This window comes from Perca fluviatilis, chromosome 7 (assembly GCF_010015445.1).
Source record: "Perca fluviatilis chromosome 7, GENO_Pfluv_1.0, whole genome shotgun sequence".
NCBI classification, from domain to species: Eukaryota; Metazoa; Chordata; class Actinopteri; order Perciformes; family Percidae; genus Perca; species Perca fluviatilis.
This window is the reverse complement of record NC_053118.1, coordinates 17394503-17418890: the sequence shown is the minus strand read 5'-3', so window position 1 is coordinate 17418890 and position 24388 is coordinate 17394503. Positions and strand designations below refer to the sequence as shown.

General features: G+C 42.4%; 1 protein-coding gene and 1 pseudogene across 2 annotated transcripts in view; one reads left to right on the top strand and one right to left on the bottom strand.

Moving 5' to 3' along the window:
- lars2 (leucyl-tRNA synthetase 2, mitochondrial) overlaps positions 1–23169 on the top strand; it is a 31801-nt gene extending 8632 nt beyond the window's left edge. Inside the window, exons 4-22 of one of the 2 annotated variants that reach the window (XR_005639872.1) lie at positions 2418–2509; positions 2598–2658; positions 2793–2882; positions 3149–3292; positions 6594–6701; positions 8196–8355; positions 9057–9161; positions 9639–9754; positions 9909–10192; positions 13042–13140; positions 15066–15203; positions 15286–15389; positions 15849–16028; positions 16279–16448; positions 17409–17486; positions 17600–17711; positions 18599–18726; positions 20570–21567; positions 21961–23169. Coding sequence is in view for 1 of the 2 variants with exons in the window: in XM_039806866.1 (XP_039662800.1) it covers positions 2418–2509; positions 2598–2658; positions 2793–2882; positions 3149–3292; positions 6594–6701; positions 8196–8355; positions 9057–9161; positions 9639–9754; positions 9909–10192; positions 13042–13140; positions 15066–15203; positions 15286–15389; positions 15849–16028; positions 16279–16448; positions 17409–17486; positions 17600–17711; positions 18599–18726; positions 20570–20749 (2349 nt within the window). In the remaining variant the exon portion in view is untranslated. Of the gene's footprint in view, positions 1–2417; positions 2510–2597; positions 2659–2792; positions 2883–3148; positions 3293–6593; positions 6702–8195; positions 8356–9056; positions 9162–9638; positions 9755–9908; positions 10193–13041; positions 13141–15065; positions 15204–15285; positions 15390–15848; positions 16029–16278; positions 16449–17408; positions 17487–17599; positions 17712–18598; positions 18727–20569 lie in introns of both variants that reach the window. The other variant, XM_039806866.1, reaches the window with a different exon arrangement.
- LOC120563207 lies at positions 5525–5620 on the bottom strand (annotated as a pseudogene).
- Positions 23170–24388: the final 1219 nt, after the last annotated feature.

Here is a 24388-nt window from a genome sequence, read left to right as displayed (position 1 = left end):
CTCACCAATAACTGGTTTGTTTAATCGGTGCAAAAACCAAAGAGTACTGTGTATAAATAATCTGGCATAGTCAGGCTGTTTCCAGTCTTTATAGTAAGCTAACCACCTCCCAGCAATAGCTTATTATTTACTGTACAGACATGAGAGTGGTATCAATCTTCTCATAAAAGTGAATGTGCGTTTCCCAAAATGTCAAACTATTCCTCTAAACCACAGCTATTTGCATGGCTAGATACTACTAAAGCTACAGTAAATGAGAAAATCTCTCTTCATAATTTAGGTAAAAGAAACCTTTACAGTATATACACATAGATGTAAATAATATAATAACTATCTACTATGTCATGCTCTCTAACTTATTGTCCTTTGCTCTGTAGTTGCTTGTGCACATGGGCTCCTGTGTAAAATAACAATACATAAGAGTTGAATATTGAAGCAATTCCCAGAGTCTGGTTAGAATCGATAAGTGTGATGAGAAGACAAAGGCTGGAGTTGCATTTCAAAAGCTACCACAGATGCAGTAAAGCTTCTAGCTGGAACTGTGTGGGTGGACACTTGCACGTGCTGTTGCAGAGTGGCGTCTTATTTACAAAATCAGTCACCAAACACTCCCTGTTGTTGTCGGCGTGAGGGGCCTAGAGCTGCGGTGTATCTGTCTCAGCTCGGCACTGACTTGCTCCACATTACAGTGGACAGTCATAAAATGTGCCTACACTGACTCCCACATCTGTCTTTCACTGCCTCTTGTCACTCAAGCTCTGAAATGTACTGTGAGTCTCAATGATAACAAGTTGGTGAAGAGTTGGACTAGCATTCACACGCTTTGTGTGGACATAATGATAAGTGGAGCTGAAGCTATTAGCAGTGAAAAGATAATTTGCCGCCGTCTTTGAACTTTGAGGATTGAGCTCACTAACGCAGCCTGCCCATCACAGCCGGTCCCTGTAACATCCCCTCATGAATACTGTCTCACTATATATATATATATATATATATATATATATATATATATATATATATATATATATATATATATATATATACACACATACATACATACATACATACATACATACATACATACATACATACATACATGAGAGAGAGTAGACAACGAATACAACATAGTAGCGTATCCATCCTAATGAGGCGCATGTTTTTTTTCTGATTGGTTATCTTTGGCTTGTGCCTCACTCTCCTCCTGAGCAGTCTCAGTGGTCTGCTGTGCTGAGCGCTCTTAAAGCCTAATACCATCCAGCACTCGGCTTTACAAATGAGGCCCATGCAGTTACCAAGGATACCGATTTGTGTGAAACATCAGACCCGTTAGAGGCCGTGCGATGATCCTCTCCAGTCCTCGACTCCTTGTCACTCTGCTTCTCTTCTACTTTACTCACGCCTTCCACTCCTGTGCTTTCATGTCGTTTCTTTCCCAGTGAGCAGAAAATCACAGCCGAAGCACTAAAGGGAAAAAGAGATGAGTGAAAGAGACCTCGTCTTTAGTCGATAAGCATTTACATTAAGGAGGGCGTATGCTAGATGGCGATGTGGATACAAAGTACAAAAGGATAGAGGGAGAAAGCAGACAGAGTGGGCAGGTGACAGTAGATTGTGATGTTGTTTAGAAAGTTGTGTGTAAAACAGCTTACTAGGCATTATACTAGGTATTTGCGAGAATAAAGCTGTCACATCCTGATCTTCCATTCTAAGCCTAACCCTTGAAAATTGTGGTTAGTCTGTGGTTAGTATCGTGCATTAACCACGATATGTAATGGAGTCGAGGTCACAGCAGAGACATTACACATTAATATGTGTATGTAAGAGTCTGATTTAGTGACATCACAATAGTTTGGCAGCCAGTCATGGTCCAACATGCAACTTTAAGCCTCAAGTACATACATACACACTGAGAACAGACTTTTCAGTGAAGAAGGAGACATCTTGTGTCCAGCAGATAAACTTCTGAAAAGAAAAATATTTGCATATTCATAGATTCTGGACTTTTCAATGAGGGAGAAGGAGTAGATGTAATTTTAACAATATTTAGGTACTTTTTTCAATTATTTTTTAGTATTTTCATACAGTGTCTTGAAACGTGGAGCTGATATTTAAATTTAAGTAGACAGTGCTGTAAACACTGTTGTGAACTTAAAATGGACTTGAAACAGGGTTAATCTTTCAGTTATTTTTCCATTTGATCATTAGTCTATGAAATGTCGAAATAGCTTTTTTGCCAACATATTTAATTTGCAATGATAAGAAAAACAGGAAAGCAGGAAATCTTCACATTTAAGAAGCTGAAAACAGAGAATCTTTGGTATTTTTGCATGTTAAGTTACTTAAAATGAATCCATCGAAATCGCTGTTGAACACAAATGGTTTAACCACTAATACAGAGCTCCTAACTGCACCCACAGGTGTTGAATCCGATGGGTTGGGATGCTTTTGGACTTCCAGCCGAAAATGCAGCCATTGAGAGAGGTCTCGACCCAGAGGAGTGGACTAAAAGGTACCTGATATATCGCATCTGTTCATCTGAGCGTTCTTTGTTAATGCATACTGTACCTTAACGTTGCTGTTCTATGTCGTCTCCTCAGTAATATCCAGTCCATGCGGGAGCAGCTGGACAGCCTCGGCCTTTGCTTCAACTGGGACCGGGTGAGTCGTAACTGAAGAAGAACTGATCTTCAAACAGAGACTTTGGCAGGTTTTAGGTCTTGTTTGCCCTCTTGTGTGTGTGTGTGTGCGTCACACCACACACTGCTGACATTACTCTGGCTTTTTCCTGACAGGAAGTAACCACTTGCCTTCCAGACTACTACAGGTGGACGCAGTATCTCTTTATCAAGCTCTTTGAAGCAGGACTGGCATATCAGAAAGAGGTAGGAATGGCCTTTTCACTAAAGTGCTTATCCTGGTTTTCTTTTGAAAGAAATAATATGATTGGTTTAGGTTTGAGGTCGCTGGCGGTTGATTGAAGCAGCTCACCCATTACTCGGAGGAGAGCTTGGTAGAAGCCCTTTTATTATGTTTAATGAAATGGGACAACCTTGAAATAAGCCTTTGGTCTGTCTATTAAATCCATGCTACTTCCTAAGCTCTGCTCTTTCATTTTAACCATATGTGTGTGTGTGTGTGTGTTCTCCAGGCTGTGGTGAACTGGGACCCTGTTGATCAGACAGTGCTGGCTGATGAGCAGGTGGATGAAAATGGTCGCTCCTGGAGGTCTGGCGCCCTGGTGGAGCAGAAGCTGCTCACACAATGGTTCATCAAGACTACAAACTATGCTAAGGTACGGCTTTGGTGTGTGTGTGTACGTGACAAGTGGCGTCTGAATGGCTGGCCAGCAGCTTCATGCAAACCAAAATGAGCAGCGGACCCTCTGATAGCAATCATGGCTGACACTTCAGTAGCAGCAGCTGCAGCCCTGCCTTTCTCGTTGTGCAATCAGACCCCTGGACACCGTCATTTGTAGCCTGGCGTCTCCCGACCAAGTAGAGAGCGACCAGCCGAGTCCGAGTGATGCCCCCAGGCGGCCTGGCCGGCTGATGAGAAACCTCCACCTTTTCTGCACAGCACAGGCCTGCTGCAGGGCAAAATGACCCGCCGGGGACTTGTGATGTGAATTACCCACAGGAAAGACAGTCCGTGCATTGTGCGTGCAGAACACACATGTGCATCGTTAGACATTTAGGTGTGCGTGTGCTAACACACACACACTGCACAGAGTAGTCCTCGAGGAGAAAAGTGCTTTTGTTTTATGAGGATGTGGAAAGCATATCTTTGGCACATTTTCTCAGACCCTTGACTTGCAGACATGGATATTTAAAGGCAGAATGAGTAGGATTTGTCCTTTACAGCTTGTAAACACAACATTCCAAGTTGTTCCCCTCCTCTCTGGCTCAGCGATAATAGCCAGGCAGTTTAGCGATCTTCAGTCTAGCTAACTAATGGGCATAGTATTTGTGCCCAGACGAGACAGGACAGGAGAATTTAGCGGAGCTTCACTGGCTTCTGACTCAGACGACACTGATTACTGTGTCAGCCAGGGCATAGTCTCGCTTTGCCAAACCCTCCTCCAAAGCGCGCTGGAGGAGAGTCTGGCTACTCCACATTGCATTTGGGGATGGGAGGAAAACGTGCTCTGGTTTATTGGCATTTCTTTAAACCAATCACAATCGTCTTGGGCGGTGCTAAGCACCGGAGAAAAGCCACGGTGCCGCTGCAAAATAGGCTCGAAAGGTTCTTGTTTTGGTGGAACATGTGTACGTTTAAAAGTTGTTTTAGTCGTGCAACATAAAACTCAGATTGGACAGATGGATTTACCCTGCAGAGATCTGAGAAAAGGTTAACCATAGTCCTCATAAATTAACCGGAGTTTAAAATGCAAACACAAAGGAAGCCCAAGGCAACGGATATCCGGCCTAAATGAGTGAAATCCGGTGGATTTTCCGGTGGCAGCGGAGCAATCCCGGAAGTTGAATGTCAAGGATATAGACTAGCCAGGGCAGAACACAAAACAGTGAGTCAAACTGATGCCATGAGAAGGAAAGGAAGAGTAAGGTATAGCATTAGCAAGTTTGTGTGAGTGGATTTTCATACCGTACTGAAATATAATGGAAACCAAAGCCTGCCTGCGAGGTGTGAAATCAATGTGAAAAACGTCCTCTATGCTTTGGCAATAATGGAAATTACATATGATTTCTTATAAATGGGTTAAAACATGCAAACAGTAGTTTGTCCTTTGAGGGTTTGTTAATTCCTTTGCCAATTTTGTCATTTTGATTAAAACATCAATTTGTCCTCAGTCAGGCGTCGCCCAGTTTTAGCCGCAGCGCTGAAGTTGCCCATGCGTGTCCATGTCAGAGGTGTGAGAGGAGGTGGAAGCAGCCTACTGTGACAATGTGTTCCTGAATTTTCTCTGATGAATAAAGAAGTGGGAAGGAAGAAGGTGTTAAGGAACAGAAGTGAGAAAGACAGATGGAGCGAAAGAGAACCGTGTGATGCGGCAGCTTGCCAAATCCAAAGTGCTGTAATTGGACTGTGATTTCCCACTTGTGCGTTTCTCAGCACGCCTGTACACATGTTCGAGTCTGTTAGACAACATTAACTACAGACAATATTTATTCAGCAGTCATCAGTTTAGCTGTGAGCTTGTTCCACGTTGTACTGAAAGAGTTTCCTCATGAATCGTAACCATATTGTTTGTTCCAGGACACAGATCACTGCATATTATTACTAATTTTTCAGAAGTGGAGCATGCAGCATAGAAAAATGAGCACGTGGCTATAGCAGAGTTTTCAATTTCATGCATAATCACACTTGTTGCACTCAAGCACACATGCCGCCTGCCTATCGGACATGCACTGACATTTAGATAATTCACGACTTGAAGCTCAGTGTGTCGTTCAGCTATAATATTGCTCAAATATGACCATAGCTTCTAGAGGTGTTGTGTGTCAACAATTTGTGACTTGGAGGTTGCTGGTTCAAATCCCTGAACCATTTGTATTGCTGCTTTGCGTAATATTTTGCGTGTGTCGTATTCTTTTTCGGAGGGGCCATGCTGATCTTCTCTGTATTGATTCCAATTTTTCATGTGTGCTGCCTGAGCAAGCACGTTTCTTTTTTTTAATCAGAAGTGGACTTGATGCCTATTTCTCAGAGACACACACAGACACACTTACAATCTTTGGTTATTGCTATACCATTCTTTTTCTCTCAAGCTTTGCTTAGTTGCCATGGAGACTCCTGTCCTTGCTGTACATATTTCAGTTACTCCTGTTTCTGTGCCAAACCATATTAAAGGCTTTTACTGCCTCTCTCTTTAAAGCCATCATTAGTTGTCTCTCATCACTTTCCTGTTTTTTTTTCCATGTATGTTGCTGGTAACATCTCTGTTTGCTGCGTCTCCTCCAAGAGTCTTTCCGTCATGCTGATACGGATTTGCTGGATTAATGTCTCTTTTCTCCTTGTCCGCAGCAAATCCATAACTGACACACTCTGCAGCCATGCTGGTGATGACTATTACCAGTGTTTATGTTTGTATTGATTTCGCTGTGATGAGCTACTGCATGCTGAGCGGCACAGTGAGGAGGATTGTGGGTAATAGATTGTGACAGACTGAAAAGGAAATGGAGAGTTCGAACATCTCTGGCCTCAGCCCAGCTGTGGCTTTTTGGCCTGAGCCTCGTTGATATGCATAGCTTCCTCTAATAATGCAGAATAACGTGTGCATGCGTGTGTGTGTGTGTGTGTGTGTGTATGTGTGTGTGTGTTATAGGCGATTGCTTTGTGATATCAAAGAAAGTAGGGCGAGTGGAGGTCAGGATTTTCGAAAATCCCTCTTTGTCTGCATAATGTGACCTGGGCTGCTCTGCTGCTTTGTCAAAAATAAATTGGCTAGGCTTTGAAAGAACCCTCACTGAGTTGAAGTCAATTGCACTACCATAGACAGCCATACATTTATGAGGAACTGGTTGCCCCTCCTTTTAAAAGTTATCAATTTTTCACAGTGATGTGGAAAATAAGGTCCTTTTTTTAAACTTGTACAAAGTAGTAAACTTGTCTTTCTTTCTGTCTCCCTCCTCCAGCCTCTCCTTGACGCCCTGGAAGACCTTCCAGAGTGGTATGGTGTCAAAGCCATGCAGGGAAACTGGATTGGAGAGTGCACCGGCTGCTACTTCGATTTCAAACTCAAGGTGAATCTTAGCTCACTTTTTATTCATTCATCATTCTCACTTCCTTTCAATCTCTCTGCCTTTTTCCACCAAGTGTTTCCCTGTTGCTCCCCCTTTTCCAGCCTCGCTTTTTCATCTCTTTCTCCCCAAGCACTGATTGCTTGCTTTATTTTGGATTCCTCTTTTTATTTATATATTTCTATTAAAAACCATGTACCAAAACATTAAAATCTTCACTCTGTTGTTTGTGTTCAGCGGGTGCTTCCATCTGCAAGTGGCAATTTACCCAAACAGATGATTTCAAAGATTAGTTTCTATTGAGTTTTCAAAAACGCGTCTGTCGGTTCAAACTGAGAGGTGGCAAAAAGCCCACTGGGAGCCCCATGAGCACCCCTATTAAACCGCTCTCTTGAAAAAGAATCAGAAAAATGTTTACTCAAGTCAATCCCTTGATTTAAAAAGTCTTGATGTTTATAGAGGAAAGATGTTCGAGGATGTGAGAGTGTTTTTGTGTCTTTTTGTTTGCATATGGGAGGGGATTCTCTGGCAGAATGCATAATTAAAGTTAAAACCAGGGGCCGACAGTTAATTGAATGGCTTCTTGTCTTATATTTCATCATTATACATTGTCACAGGAACTCTTCACTGAATTATCTCCCCAGGGGGCTGAAGATATGTATTAGTATCTCTTCTACAACATGACATATATTAATTACCCCAGAACCCCCTAGAATGAGTGTGTCATCTATAAATAATTATGAGATTAAGGGACATTGTAGCCTCATTATGTATCAAAGAGCTATGGACAGAACATGTTGCATCTCACAGTCCCAAGACTCTAGGTATTAAATTGATGCTCCAACTGACACCATGTACCATGTTCAACATCTAAGTTTAGCATGTTAGCATTGTAACACCAAAATTCACTCAAAACGACACATGTGAACCTCATGGTGGCGCTAGAGGAAAACGGGCTCACAAAGGTATTAAGATTGGTGCTGATATTCTGTCCTTGAATTTATGATGGTATACCTGCATGGCAAATATATGACGTTTTTACTGATAAATACATCAAACTATTAATAAATTATTAAAAATGTTACTTTCTCTCCACTGACTAATTCATGATTGGAGTTTTTCAGCACTATAATGCATTAATCAATTACAAAACCAAGATGCTTCTGTGCATAAAAGTGTAGTACAATAGGTCTTACCCTGTAATGTGTTTGACCTACATGGTGGAAGAAGATGACATACTTTATGAATCCCTCTGGGGAAATTCCGTTTTTTCACTCCATGCATAAACATGCATTATTGTTGTGGAGAGTTGGCAGTTTGGGGCACCTCAGCAGTGCCCTGGAGGTGAACTGGCACCTCTCCAGCTAGCAGTCTACACACCATTCCTCGTCCGCGCTGGACTTACATGCACTGGACTTACATGCACTGGACTTAGACCTGTCACCAGGGACGATTCCAGGATTTCACATGCTCACATGCTTATGTCTTATCTCCCAGGTGGACGGGGAGGACACAGGGGAGACCCTGTCAGCCTACTGCTCCTCCCCAGAGGCGGTGTTCGGAGCGGCTTACCTGGCCATTCTGCCCTCCCACAGACTGCTGCATGGGAGCAGCTCAGTCCGCTCGGCCCTGGAGAAAGCCTTTCAGCCAGGCAGAGGTGAGCATCTCCGCACTGATCCCAGTCTGTGTTGGGTCTGTCAAGGTGCATGATTTTATTTTTACAGTAGGTGAGGGAAAGAAGCTTTTTTTTTAGGCATTTTAGGCCTTTATTTTCATAGGACAGATGAAGACATAAAAGGGTAGAGAGAGGGGGAATGACATGCAGCAAAGGGCCACAGGTCGGAGTAGAACCCACAGCCGCTGCGTCGAGGAGTAAACCTCTATATATGGGCGCCTGCTCTACCAGGTGAGCTACCCAGGCGCCCAGGAAAGACATATTTAAATGTTTCATCATTCATTACTTTTTCAATGGTAAGATAGATTACTCTACACCTGCATGCTGTCAGCGCTTGAAAAGGTTGTGATTCTTTGCATCTTATTTGTGTTCTTTATTGAGCAGTGCCCGATTAACAAAATGCCGTGCTAATAGTGAAAAAACAATCCTCATCCTCATATGACGAAGGAACTAAATTTCTTTTGGGCCTTTTCTTAAAGATTTGTACTGTATTTGTCTACATATATTTCATATCACCAGTATGGATGCATGTTTGGAACTTTACTAATGTTATTATGTTTATTTAATCCTGTCAAGTTAAGGATGTAGTCACCGCAGTGGACTGAGTATATGCTCTCTTGATTCCCTCTCTGTATCAGCGGTGAATGATTGTTGATTAACACCTCCTACCCTTTGCTCTCCAGACTCCCTTACAAAGGTCACCGCTTGCAACCTGTTCACCAGCCACGAGGTTCCCTTGGTCATCTCACAAAAGGAGGCGTTTGATGGCTATCTGGATACCGTGATCGGTGAGTTATTGGTGTGTTCATGTGTGGGTGGGTTTCACAATGTCCTAGAAATCGTAGCTGGTGAGTAAGAAGGTAATTTGTATTCATCTGTGAGCCGATATAATAGACAGAGAGGTTGAATCTATGAACAAACAGGAACACTTGTCCTCTACACGAGGCTAATTGATAAGGTGAATGATGTAATTAAAAAAGAGAAGTGGAAAAAGTATTCAACTTTAGTGGATTTGATTATGCAAAAAATGCTGCATTTTGAAAGTGACCCTTTTACTATATATGTCTTTGCCATGCCGTATTGTGGATGTCATAATGATGTAAAACCAGTGGGTGTTTGTCTCACAGTGTGTGGAGGTGGAACCCAAGGGATTGTTAACCATTAGTCACAACATGCTTAACATCACCTCAGGGAGGAGAGAGAGATCGGTTATGTGTGTGTCCATGTTTTTTTTATTCACTGTGTTACATGTTCATGCTCCACAGGTATCCCAGACTGTAGTGTGGAGGATTTGTCTGTAGCCAAAACTCTGAATCTGAGGTGGACCACAGTGCTTAAAAGTGCCGAAGACGGGACACAAACTCTGATCAACTCTGAGGAGGTTCGCACCGTTGACAATGGCGTTGATCAAATTCAATGACTGATGATTATTAAATTATAATAATTATTTTGCTGCATAAGTCAAGCACAACTCTCTTTTACATTCTATAGAAAATGAAAACACTTTTTATTTTTTTATCCTTTTCTCTCTGTAGTTCTCAGGCCTCACCAAAGAGCAGGCATTTGACTCCATTACCCAGAAGGCCAGAGAGCAGAAGATCGGTGGCCACATTACCAGCTCCAAGCTCAGGGACTGGTTGATATCAAGGCAGCGGTACTGGGGCACACCCATCCCTGTGGTGCATTGTGGGTCTTGTGGTCCAGTTGCTGTCCCTGAGGAGCAGCTGCCAGTTACATTACCAAAGCTGCCGTCTCTCAAAGGAAAGGGTGTGTCGCCACTGGAGGCTGCTCATGACTGGGTCAACTGCAAATGTCCCAGGTAAGAACACTAAGATGTTTTATTTTTATGTTTTATTGGAACATCACATGCAAACGCATTTATATGTCTCAACCATATCATCCTCTCTCATGTTATCTTTAACATATTTCATCCCAAGGAAAACCCTCAGTGTTAGTCCTTATGATTATCATATAAAAATGCCATATTTGATTTTTTACTTTTTTTTTCCATTAGCTCTTATGTCGTAGCTAATTGTGACTGTGAATTCTATCTCCCAAAGGACACACATCAAGCCCTCAGTGTCTCTCCTCCAGGGAAAGGGGTGAAACCTGTAGTAATTAATAGCCAATCAATGTATTTTTATTCTATTATCACAGCTTTATATGCTATTTTCTTGTAATGGTGGAGGGGTCTCACTCCTAATATTAAAATGCATGCAGAAATAATGCACATCAAATGACAAAAGACTCACAGCCAGAAGCTTGTGCGCTTGTGGAGTCCTTAGGACCCCATTTGCACAGTAAGCAAACCACCCTGCTGAAGTACCCTTGAGCAAGTCAGTGAGTCACTGACCAACCTATTGAGGTGTCTGATGTTGAAAAGGGTGGAGGATGTGTAATGTTTTTTTGACACAACATAAGATGTGGAAATCATCCTGTTCATTATGGTGTTTCTGGAGTGAGAATTGAATTATGTGTAAACCTTCACCAGTGAGACGCCTCTCCTCCGTACTTCCTGTATTTCCTCGGGAGACCGGCCCCGAACAAATGAGCCTGCGGTCGTCAGCGCAGCCTGAGAGGATTGACAGCTTTACAAGAACACAGAGCATTGAGAGCGAGCTTGTGAATTGTGTGATTAATACTTTTGCTCTGACTGGGTTATGTAATGAGTGGCATCTGTGACAGGAGCAGCATGAGATGATGATGGAGGTTGCATAAGCCAGCTGTGCCTCGAGAGACACACAAATACTGTACATGTATGCACACACATTAACCTTTTGTACACAGGTGTAATCACACACATACACACACACCACTCTCCAACAAGTCTTCTCAGTGAACAAGTTCACCATCACGTCACCATGTTGATTAAAACAATGGCTCACTCAGTCGCAGATGGCACAAGTCATCAGATTGTGTTCAGTCACTTCCAAAAAGCTACTATAATTCCTCCCATCAGCGGTGATTGATAGCTATAATCACCAAGACGCCGTTATCTCCTCTCTTCCCATCTCCCCTCCGTTGTTAAGTGTCTGTGGAAATTTGTTCTCTTCACTCGTCGACCATGTCCAATTAAAGTTTGAGTAGAACACAGTCAAGCAGCGTGATGAGAGATGGGCGGCAGAAATGGAGTTTTATTTGTCCTTGAGGAAGTAATTTCCTGTGTGCTCATCTCGTCTCCGACCCTCTGCGGCACTGTAAATTGGCCTGCCAACTGAACCCTTTCCTCGGCTTAGCCTGGCTAGGAAGGTGTGCGTGCAAGTGTGTGTTGTTCCATGAATTCACAGGTAAAGAGAGAGACCACCTAGTTAGCGCAGCACACGCACATTGGCAGACAGGCAGCAGATAGGGGGCTGTTTTCAATGGGAAGAGAGCCTTCATGGAGTGGGCAGCTGCCTCTCTTGCATCATCTGTTTGAGCGCCTTTTGGCTCTTTCTGGCTCATCCTGCAAACACACTTTAAACACTCATGCATACAGGTGGCTTCATATTTAGTTACCTACTGCTGTTGTTAGGCTCCTTTCATAGCTTAGAGAAGGGCCATCTCCAGAGACTACCTCTGTGGGCTGTCTAATCTGGTCTGACTGTAGCCGCTTTGAGCTGTCTGTAAAATGAACACAATTTGGCCTCTGATTGGCCAGTCTGGTGTGACAGAGGCGGTGGCAAATCTCACTTGCTTAAGCAAATGTTGTGTACAAATTTTCTCTATTTTGTGAAGTTTCTATTTGTGTATTCTTTTGTGATGATAGGTGCTTTGTTGTACTGCTGGGTTTTTATTATGTGAAATAACACCTGACTTCCAAATATTAACCTTGCTACACCTTATTATTGTTGCTAGGCAACCTTCAGCTCATCCATGGTAGGAGGTTGAGGGGTTTTGTTTCTCCATGTCTGTGTTAGTGAGTGTGATATTAAAAAAAAATTGACTGTGAGTTGAGTGTTTGTGTGAGTGAAAATGTTAGACAACAAAGAGACGGTTAGACTAAACAGAGACATCCCATAAGATCCAGGACACTATACCTGCTCTGTTGCACATAGTAAAGCTCAGAGCTTTGCTTCTGTTTAGCTTTCTGGCACACTGATTTTAACTCTATTGAGACTCATTATAAAGTAAAAGGCAGACGCTTTCACTGTTCCATTAAGTGCTTTAAATCAAAAAAGCTCTTTTTTCCTGTGTCTTTGCAAATGTCCTCTCATCACTGTAAAAGTGATGTTGGCAGATTCACATCACATACCCATGTGCTGTTTGGCTTGGATAGAAAGGGACACAAGGTGGCATTTCCAACACAAACACACAATCATGTGTTTGGCCTGCTAGTTGGCTTCCTATTAGCACAGCCTGTTAGTCAGGGCACAGAAACAGAGCGCTGGTGCCAGGCTGGCTTCAGCTGTGCTTCTCTACAGGGACATGACCCCCACAGCCAGATGGAGCTAGCCACACACACACACACACACACACACACACACACACACACACACACACACACACACACACACACACACACACACACACACACACACACACACACACACACACACACACACACACACACACACACACACACACACACACACTTTAACTAAGTATACAAACAGAGATCGTTCATCTGTTCGCGTTCTAATTTGTCAGCCTAATTTTGACTTTCTTTGTCTCTGTCTCCTCATTCAGATGTAAGGGCCCAGCGAGGAGGGAGACTGACACCATGGACACATTTGTGGACTCTGCCTGGTATTACTTCAGATACACAGACCCCCATAACCCAGACAGGTACAACCGCCTCCTCCTGAGATTACATTAGCTGTTTGTCCAACCATTTTTGACCATCAATCAAGGCACTGCAATGCAAGCTTTGTATTTGTTCCTCTTGCATCTATTTTCTCACGCTCTTATAGATTTTAGCACAAATTGTCCATGTCTTATTTATGCTCTCTTCTTACAAATGAAAAGAAGGGAAAGCTGTGTGGGTGGATAAGCATATCTGTCTGTTTTTAGATATTTAAAAAGCAAACTTTGTAATCTCTACTATGTCAGACAGAACTTGATTTTCTCTCTTGCCTCACACACACACACACACACACACACACACACACACACACACACACACACACACACACACACACACACACACACACACACACACACACACACACACACACACTTGACTAAAAGTTGTATTTCCTGCCGATAGAGATTATGGAGCTATTGCTGTCACCTGCTGGGATGGTGGCGATACCCTGAGCTCAACAAAAGAGATTAATTTCCCAGTGCCCTGACCTAGCTGTAAAGCTGCTTTAAAGGAAGGGGGCTGCTTTCCCCATCACTTTTCTTAGCAGGACAGATTATGGCACAACAGAAAAAGCAATTACACTATTTGTGCATTACAGTTAGCCTGCTGAGCCTTATGTGCACTAGGGGAAATGATGAAAATAGGAAGCAAGAGATGTTGAAAATAGCAAGTAAAAGATGGAGCAAATAGGAATGTGTATGTGTGGTTATGTATTAGAGTTCCCTGGACGGATGCCAACGAACTGGCTACATTATTTTCAGCCTTGTGAGTTCATAACTTTTTTCCCTGGTTCAATTATCCGGAGACACCATCAGCCAGAGAGTGAGGGTGAGAGAGAGGCAGAGAAGAGTCGAGGAGAGTAATGACTGGTGTGAAAGGTAACACAGAGATAGCAGTCTGCCCTAAAAACCATCATTAGGTGGAATCCCTGCCTCTGCTGACCATCATGCCAGTCAGGCTAACCACATGCAGCTCGAAATCTGAAAGGAACAGCCCCGTCTCAGTTCATCTCAGATAGATTTTTCTCCACAAATACCTGACTGTTAACATGAGAAGCTGAATTTAGAGGAAGTCGTCAGAGCCAAATTTGAAACACATGAAGCCAGTGCGATACAGTAGAGGAGGCTTCAGGAGGCTTCTGTTCGCTTCATCCCTGGATCCTTGTGTATCAGATTCAGCCTGCCCCCTGGAGGAAGTGTACATAACAACCAGTGCTATGTGACACGTTTTCTAAGAACATTTTATATAGGCAAAAGTGTGCTTTGCTACTGTACTGCTGATTCATCTAACAGTAAACTTTTATTTATACTGTACATCGCCTTTCAAAACAAAGTTACAAAGAGTTTACGCTGTAAAATCTATATTAAACATTTTAGCACCATAATCAGATAAGGTCGGGCAAATGAAATAAAAAAATGAAATCAAATGCACGACGATAGATAAAGATTAAAAGAGTGAAATGAACAAATAATACATAGTAGAACTGGAATAATAAAACTAAATTAGTGAAAGACTAATAATCTCACACCATATAGCGAGATTATATTTAGGTCACCAGTTCTTACATACGCTGCTCTAAACATGTCGTGTTGTGTGTCCTGGAAAGAAAAAGATTCTCAGTGGAACAAGAAATTGGATTAGTAAATTAGAAAAGAGAAAACCTCTACATAAACTTCATCAACAGAAAATATAAGTAAGAAAAACAATGTATTGGAGTGTAGTGCAAAAAAACAAGACTACAGAAATGGCAATTTAAACTAAGCATCTTAAAAATAACTTGTAGTCTTGCACATTTAGACTGGGTTTCTTTTTTCCCCATGTTTTTATTGTTAACCTATCTCTTAATACCATAAATTCAAAAACCGCTTCATAACACAGCTCCCCCAAATTTGCTCTTCCTCTCCAGGCCTTTTGAGCGCCGCCTAGCGGATCACTGGCTCCCTGTGGATGTGTACATCGGAGGGAAAGAGCACGCTGTCATGCACTTGTACTACGCTCGCTTCCTCTGTCACTTCTGCAAGGATCAAGGTCTTGTTGCTCACAGGTACAGTACACAGTGCTGCACATCTTCTTTTGCTGTGCATATACACGTGTGTATGTTAAGCCATCCTCTTTCTGTCTTTCAGGGAGCCTTTTTGGAAACTGCTGGTCCAGGGTCTGATCAAGGGCCAGACTTTCAAACAGGCAGACAGCGGCCAGTACCTAAAGAGAGAAGAAATAGACTTCTCAGGTACACACTACCTGAATTTGAAGGGTGTTTGTCAGTGTGACATATCTCTAACAGATGGAAGAGGAAAATAATTCTGCCAGAAAAAAAACAAAGAGTTTTACAATTTCGAAAAAAAGTCGAATCACAAGAAATCCTTTGAAGAGATGTAATAGGTCTCTTACAATTGGCTTCACGCCCAAGGATCTTCAGCCTCTCTCTATTGCTTGGTAACGGTATAAATAGAAGATCCTGTTGCTATATACTCAGATTAAGTAGGCCTTACATATTTTTCTTTCTTCTGTCTTTTACTACTTGTGATCGAGCAGGAGCCAGTAGGAAACAATAAAAGTAAAACAAAATAAAAACACACAGTGAGATAAAAATGTGGTTTGCAAGTTCTTAACGTAAAAGAAAAGGTTGGCAAGAGTATGTCACTTTGTCTAGCTATATCCTCTGTGACTCCTAAACTGCCTCTTCCAGAAAAGGAGCCGGTGGTGCGTGGCGGTGGTCGTATTGAGGTGACGTGGGAGAAGATGAGCAAGTCTAAACACAATGGTCTGGACCCCCAAGAGGTGGTGCAGCAATACGGCGTGGACACAGTTCGACTCTACATCCTTTATGCCGCACCACCTGAACAGGACATCCTCTGGAATGTCAAGAGTGAGCCGTGACGCCACTGCAAAATTACACTGAGACCTTAAAGTTATTATTTAGCATTATGAATTCAGAATGATGCCAGAGCATGTTAGTTTTATGAGATTTAGCTTTATCTATAGGCCATAAATTGTTGCCTCAAAGAAAACGGTATCAGTTGATTTCAAATGAAATACATTTTCCAAAGATGTTTCTCCCACAGCATGTCATATTGTAATATCCTTTTTTCTGTTTCTGTGTGTGTTCACCGTGTCAGCGGATGCCCTCCCTGGTGTTCTGCGATGGCAGTCTCGGCTCTGGCAGCTGGTGACCAAGCTGAGGGGGGCTCGGCAACTCGGAGACGTCCCCAGCCCCTCCCTGCTGAAAAAGAAAGAGCTGGCAGAGACCAAGAAGATCTGGGAGAACAAGAACTACGCTATTCAAGAGGTATAGCCTCAGACTGGCTATGGTTTTGAATAAATGGCTGAAAATGTCTCAGGGTGACATTATTTAACAATTAGATATTGCTACAGTCGTTACCAGTAGGGGTCAGTAATGGGCCCACATTTGAAATCACAACGTTCCTCCCAATCTTCCTTCAATAAGATAGGTGAAACACCCCATTGTTACATTGGTCTATTTTCAATTCATTTGTTTCTGTATATTATTTGTGGATTTTGTTTTTAATGTGCTGCATTAAATAAATCATTAATTTCATTAGCCTTTTTACACTGCAAAAGATTGTACTGTTGGAAGGCATGGTAAGCTGTCTTTTCTCAGTTACAAGGTACCGTATCATAGCATGGTCCAAGTTAATATGTCATGTCATTACACAGGCCAACAGTACATAGTCCTGAGTTCCAGTCTTTCCATCCAATGCTGAACATCCATCGCAACCTATAACTCCCAGAGTAAAGTGTAAAAGAAGAAGGGGATGGAAATTGATTTTAAATCCACTCTGTCTCCTTTCACACTTTATAAATAGCCTCCTTTGGCTGCCAGGTTTGATTCTCTCTTTCCACCCCTCAGGGCTGGTGCTTTTAAAGGACCTCAGGCTGTTTGCCATAAGCCCCCAAAGCCGAGGCTGTCCTTTGATCTGTCCCTCAGAAAAGCCTCGGTGATCGACCTCCTTCTCCCTGAGGCTTCTCCCAAATGGGTTCTTCTTCCCAGAAGGCTAAGCAGGGCAATGTTAACATGCGGTGTGCCTTTAGCCGGTTCACATGGTGATACCGGGAAGGAGGCTCCTCTTTTGGCCCCTTATCATTGTTTTCTCATAATTCTTTAAAGTCAAATTCAAAAAATATTCTAGGACACCAAAACAGAATGTAAAGCCTCAGACGTTATAGTTGTTACTAACTGACTGTGTCATGTGATGACCTATTTTTTTTTTTTTTTTGGTATTTTCAGGTGACATCTCACTTCACAGAGGACTTCCTCTTCAACGCAGCCATTTCTCGGCTGATGGGACTTACCAATACACTAAGTGTGAGTGTGCCCTCTGGCACCTTGAAGTAAAGGTGTCACATTTTATCATTTATAATGAAACACTTTGGAAATTACATTTTTACGACTGTGTGTGTGTGTGTGTGTGTGTTCAGAGTGCAACGGTCAGGGTGGTGCAGCACAGTGTGGAGTTTGAGGAAGCTCTGGCTGCGATGGTTATGATGACCGCACCCATGGCCCCTCACCTGGCTTCTGAACTTTGGGCAGGTTGGTGACATGCAAATTATTCACTAATTCTAATGTCTGTAAGAGGAAGTTGCCTCAGATAAACGTACTATTTATCTAATACCAGCACCCAGCAGTGATGTAATCAACAACTGTTAAGTCGGTGACACTACTGTTTTACATCCTAGACGAACCAAGCCATACAACACCTGCAATACTGTATACTCACTGTCCATCAAATGAAACTTTGCATCAGTGCTCTTGGCCAAGTGTAGAAACCAAACGATACAAGGGAAGGTCTAGTGCCACTTTTCATGCCTCATGTGAAAGCTTGCCCCCGCGCTGGCCTGGAGGACATCCCCTTATTGTCGATGACACACGTACACAAGCTCCCTGCACACAGCTGAGAGAAAAGAGGTTCCGGAAAAAACATATTGTCCAGCTGATAGCCGCGGTGAGGAAAACCTGACAGATGACCTCTGGGAGGAAGAGGCGTGTATGTTTTTAATGAGTGGCTGTGTGCATTTTGTTTGTGCTCACATATGTGGTTTTATAAACAGGACATGCAAGTGAGAAACCCCTGCTGCACTCAGTCACATTGTATTTTTCACTCTTGCTCGTAGTTTGTAAGTCTCACACACAGAGTTCAGGATGAGGAAAGTTCACATCCTTCCGTTGTGCCTCCAGGGAGGTGTACACTTGCTGGTTTAATTAAGAGTCAGGACAAGGGGTTGTGGGGTGTTGTTTGACCCCTCATCAAAATACTTTTTCTCCACATACCAGGAAAACAAATCTGGTAAAAAAGCAACATAAAAGTCACCCCCAGCAGTTTCTCTGGCTTGGTTCAAATGAAGATAACCCATTTACTTTGTTCTGGTCTATTTTCATTCAATGCTGTTCTCCTGTGTTTCCTCTCGGGCCTCTCCCAGGTCTTTGCCAGGTGAAAAACCCCCTCAGCCCCCTCCTCCAGCGGGGCGGAGACGTCCTGCAACAGTTCTGGCCGACTGTGGACCCTGAGTACCTGAAAGTCCCTGACTTAGTGGAGCTGTCTGTACTGGTAGGATCACGCACGCACGCACGCACACACACACACACACACACACACACACACACACACACACACACACACACACACACACACACACACACACACACACACACACACACACACACACGTTATATCTTTCAGAGTTGACATTTACGACCATAGACCTGTTTTATACAGTCTATGCCATAGACATAGAGTTTCCAACTGGGAACCCAGAAATTCCGACATTCCATGTCAAATTGAACACATCATAGTCCATGCCCCTCGCCTGGCATCATGGCGGTACCGAAAGTCGGAAGAAAGCGGCAGAGCCCTATTTGATTATGACTGAGTCAGATAAAAGCAAGTGCCTTGCAGTGGAAGGTGGTAAAATATGTGGACAATTTCTTAAAGGGAAAAATTTGCTCATTTATACATAACTTTATTAATCAGTATATATGCACCCATTTGCTCTTGTATCCACTACCATTTTCACTCACTCTCCACACTTAGATCTAAAGTTCCATGATTACATTCATAGTCCGTAATTTTCAAGAGAGCCTATGATTACTGTGTGTGTGTGTGTGTGTGTGTGTGTGTGTGTTGTGTGTGTGTGTGTGTGTGTGTGTGTGTGTGTGTGTGTGTGATAATTAAAAGCCAGCGAGAGAGCCACCTTTTTTTCTGACTCACTGCTACTCTCTCACTCTCATTTCTTGTGCCCTTTTTCTGCCCATGAGCTCAATCACGCAAATAGCGAAAGCCCTCGGTTTGGCAGCGCATGTCATCATTGGGAATGTGTGTGTTTTTGTGTGCACTTTTAAAGGCATAAAGACTATCAGAGAGAATATCCAGCTGTGATGGGAAGGTTCATCACAGCTAACACTGGCACATGAACGAATACACATGAACACACGTGTCTCCACAGTGTCCTGAATATCGACTCCGTTAATAGATCAACGCTGAAACTGCTTTAATCTGACTGTTTTCTCTCTAAAAGGGTAATCCTCTCATGCACACACACACATGCGCGCGCGCACACACACACACACACACGTGATATGTGATGATAGCACACAGTCAGCTGACTAACAGCACCTGTCTTTTACTGTTTGGATTCTCCCTCTGTACTCCGACAAATAGAGACAAGAAAGCACTAAATGAAAGAACCCTTGTGTGTGTGTGTGTGTGTGTGTTTCTATGTGTCTACAACTCTGTTCTCTCCATAATCATATTTGCTCTGTCTCAGAGTGAAAATAATGCTCTGTTACTAATCTTGTTCCCTTCCTGTTCATCTCTCATACACAAGTCATACATTCTATACACCCCATCTCCCCTTAAACACACACACAGTACATATAATTGAGCTCCCAGAGCTCGATGATGATGTTCTGTTGGTTTTACTTCAGACCTAGCTCTCTGTTGTGGGCTTCCTCAGCTCTGTGGAGGCAACCTCACTCTCTCTGTCCTCTAATCACGTACTTGGGTTTGTCCCAGAATGGAGGCCAAGGCTGAGTGGCCTCAGATACGTACACACACACACACACACACACACACACACACACACACAATTATTTTTTAACCACTTCCAGAGACATGATCACATTCACCGTGTGTACACATGCACTTGCTTCTAAACATTACAAGACTGAGTGCCCTTCCCTTACCTACCACTAAGTATGTGTTTTAAGGGTTCACCGTATATGTGGAGAGAGGTGGAGTCTGTTATTTTGGGCCTTTTATGCCAGGAAGGAAGAGTTTGGGTACAGTCTGCCAGGGCAGAACTGCTTTCAGATGGAGACTTGTTGAATGGACAACATTTCACAGAACAGTAACTTATCCCATCTATTTATTTCTTAATTCTTTTTACCATCAGATAAACAACAAGGCCTGTGGGACAGTGAATGTGCCACTGCAGGTGTCCAAAGATCCGGAGCAGGTGCAGCAGTTCATTGTGGAGAGCCCATTCGGACAGAAGCTTCTTGGCGAGCGCAGCATCAAGAGAGCCATCCTCTCCCCCAGGACCGCCCTCATCAACTTCCTTATTGATGAGTAATTGGGCATTCACTGCTACTTTCGTAACTGCTAGACAATGGTGAATGCCTGTCAATCAGTGACTCAACACGGAGAGAGAGACAAAAGAGGTGGACTTTTATATAAATTAAGAAAAAAGTGATAGGATAAAAGTATGTTTACTGTCAATGTAAATAGGTCTAAAGATATTTTTTTTATATCTTCCTGTTTTTTAATAAAAGATTCAAGAAGCATTTGGGTTTCTAGTCTCTTTAAAAAATTCCCAATGGAGATTTAGCACCTATTTCTGTCTGTTTCAGATCATCCTCCCGTTTAGTTAGAGCCTCTTGACAATCACACGAGCACAAACACCACTTCAGATTCCAGTCATCCTTCAGATTCCCCTTTTCTCCCGTATCAGTACTTTCAGCATCACACCCAGGACCACAACTGCACACGTCTCCGTCTGCCTGTCTGCTTGGCGTCTCGGCTGAACGCAGTCTAGATCTGCCTTATTGTATTGTATTTCTCTACCTCTGCTGCTGCTTTTAGCCGCAGATCTCTTCTGCACCATAAACGGATACACGTTTGACTTCTGGCCATGCCACTGTGCTCTGTGAACACTGTTGCCATCAAAAGGTTTATTGGAGGTCACTGAAGAGCCTGATGTGGTTGGGGATTTTTCAAATTACCACCATATCACGGTTGTCCATTGCTGCACTGTGCCTATTCATCAACTCGGTGTCTCTGTCTCAGCATTGGGCTAACATGACTCAGCCATCAGCGCTGTCTTGGCAGAGCAGCAGCAGCACTGAAATGTATCCATGTGTGTACACCCACTGGCCTTTCTTTAAAGGTTTGGTGAGTAAGCACTTATTTGATATGTACAAGCACTCGCATTGCCCACGTCACCTGTAAACCAAGATTTTCAGTAGCTGCTTAACAAAAGCCTCCGATTTTGTCTGGTATCAGTGTTTGAATGAACAAGAAGGAATGTGATCTCTTTGAAAAGTGAGATACATGTGTGGGTTTTGCAAGGTCAGCTTCCATTTGAGCAAGTGGTTTTATTTTTATAGAATCAGATGGTCAGCTTGTGACTGATAAAATCATTCTGTATCACGTTATGTAAGGTAATAGAGGGTTTGTTTTTCATTAAAACATGAATAAAAGGTGCAGACAGAGGGAAAAACAGCATTCCTCACTGATACCCGTAACCTTTTTTCCATTTTTCTATGCTCTATCTCTGACCATCAGGTGACAGGAAAAGGCTCACAGGAGAGACAGAATAACAGGAAGAGAAACCAGGAATAAGAGGAGGGGAGCAAAGCCAACACTGTGTGTAATTCTCTGTATTGTCTCAGATTCTGTGAATTTGATCTCAACCAGATTCTGCTATAGCAAAGAAACAAAGTGGTTGTGTGAGTACTAGACAAAGATAGTGGTGCATTTTGTCTTCTGTCAACTAATTTTTGTGTGCCATGTTATCTTTCACACTTTCAGACTGGCTGTATGAAATAGATTCATGGGAGGTAGTGTTTAACCCCTGATCTCTTCCTCTTTTTGTGTTATTGCTGCAGTATTTCACACCTTCCTGTCCACTCTACTTGCTAGTAACACCAGCTAATAAACGGGTCTGAACCTTATCTGGCCTGAACAATAAGCTGAAGTTGCAGAGTCTGAAAAGAGCAACATTGTAGTCATTTTAGGTGACTGTCAGAAATGCCAGGATACACCTCCCAGACTTAAGTTACCACACAATTGAATAAATAGATAAGTAGGATAATTCTGAACTGTGTTTTCAGCAAAATGAGGTCTGAGCTGAACTGATGCATTTCTTCTAATAATTAATGTTGTCACCAACAACCCCTGGAGTCATTTAACACTTTTCGTCAGCTCTGCAGTTTCCATGACGACTAGGATTATTGAATAGGCAACAGAATTCAACTATGACTCACTTTCTCTTCAGACTACAGTTGTCGTCCTTCTTACACATGAGATGTACAGCATGAATTGTCTTTGACAAGTTGAAGAAAATCACTTCCCTTTATCCTGAGAAACTCTTGGTAAAAAAAAAAAGAAGGGTGGAGTGCACAGCAGTCACAGTCACCCTCCATTGCACCAGTTGAGTCCCTGGACTGGGCTGTGTGTTCTCACAGGGGGATGCAGTAATGCCACAGCTCATTATCTTGAAGGCTGACCTCAAGGCTGGTAATTTGGTCATCCGTGGATTTTTTTCGTGTTTGAGCCCATTGTATAAGCAGGCTTTCACTAGTCCTTTTATTGTTTTGGGGATAAAGCTAAACTTTTGGCATGTATGTGAAGGCACCACACTTGCCAAAGGTATTCATTTATTTGTGTGTCCAATGCTGTTCACAAGAACACTCACATCTGTCTCAATGTATACATTTATGTTTGCATAAACTGTATGTAGTCATGACTGTAGATAAAGTTGTATAAAAGTAACATATAGGTGTGGGCAGTTATTTTCTCATGCACTCTTCTTATCTGCCAGAGCTGTTGAATCCATCCATTTCTATCCATCCAGAACATATGTTGGCAAGCCCTTAGCACACAGTACTGCAGCTGCTTCAAAGTAAAAGCCAACAGCTGCTGCCCTATTTGTATTTGACTCAATTTTGCAATTGCATATGCTTTTATGCAAATCTTCATTATAACAAACCAGCTCCAAATCAACAGTCTAAGGATAGAGGGTGTTGTTTGTTTTCCAGATTGTATAGCTCTCTGAGATAAATACAACTGACATGACTGAGCGTTTGAATACTGGAAAATAAATTTCTTCTCTGTATCATTCTAATTTGTTTGCCTTTAATGAGGTGCTAATGACACAAATGGTCCAATTGATGTAATTGGAGAAACCAAATGATCTCAAGTTTTCCAAATCTCCTGTTGTTACATGTTTGAATCAACCTTTAACTACTACCAGGAGATATTACAGGAAGTAATTGCATTCTATACAGTTTTAAGTTTGAAATCAGAAAGACAATCACTTATAGAGACTGCTTTATGTAACTTGCTCAAATGTATCTTGGGCCATGCACATTGTGGCATGCCTCCAGCTTTTTGTAAGAAGTGTGTTAGGAAATGCCAATATATCACAACTTTTTAGCTCCTGCTCCATTCATTCAAATACTGACTTACACCTTCTCTGTGAATAACACCAGTTTGCATCTAACTGGGGGTTTTACTACAACAACACCCTCAGCTGTTTTTAGTGAATATGTGTGAGAAAAAGTAAAGCAAGTTAAGCCTATTGCTTGAAGGGAATGCTGCATCATGGTAATTGTTTCCCAATCATACAGATGGCAAGCAAGCAGTGGTAGAAGCATCCAGATCATTTTACTTAAGTAGAAATGGCAATAACAATCCATTACATTTAAAAGTTCTGCATTAAAAGTGTTAAGTAAAAGTAGGCCTATGTAAATTGGCTTATTTAAAAAAAGTAGACCTATTTGGACAATGAAAAGTAAAAGTTCTTAATGTGAAAATGGCTAAATAGTAGGCTAAGTGTTATAGCCTACTATCATAATATTACTGGAATAAAAGTAATGATGCATACAAGTTGGTGGAGCCAACTTAAAGTATTGTATGTTGTTGGGACAGTTTCATATTTTAGTTTGTATGCTTTAATAAAAGTAGCTAAGTTAACTGTCAAATACGGTGA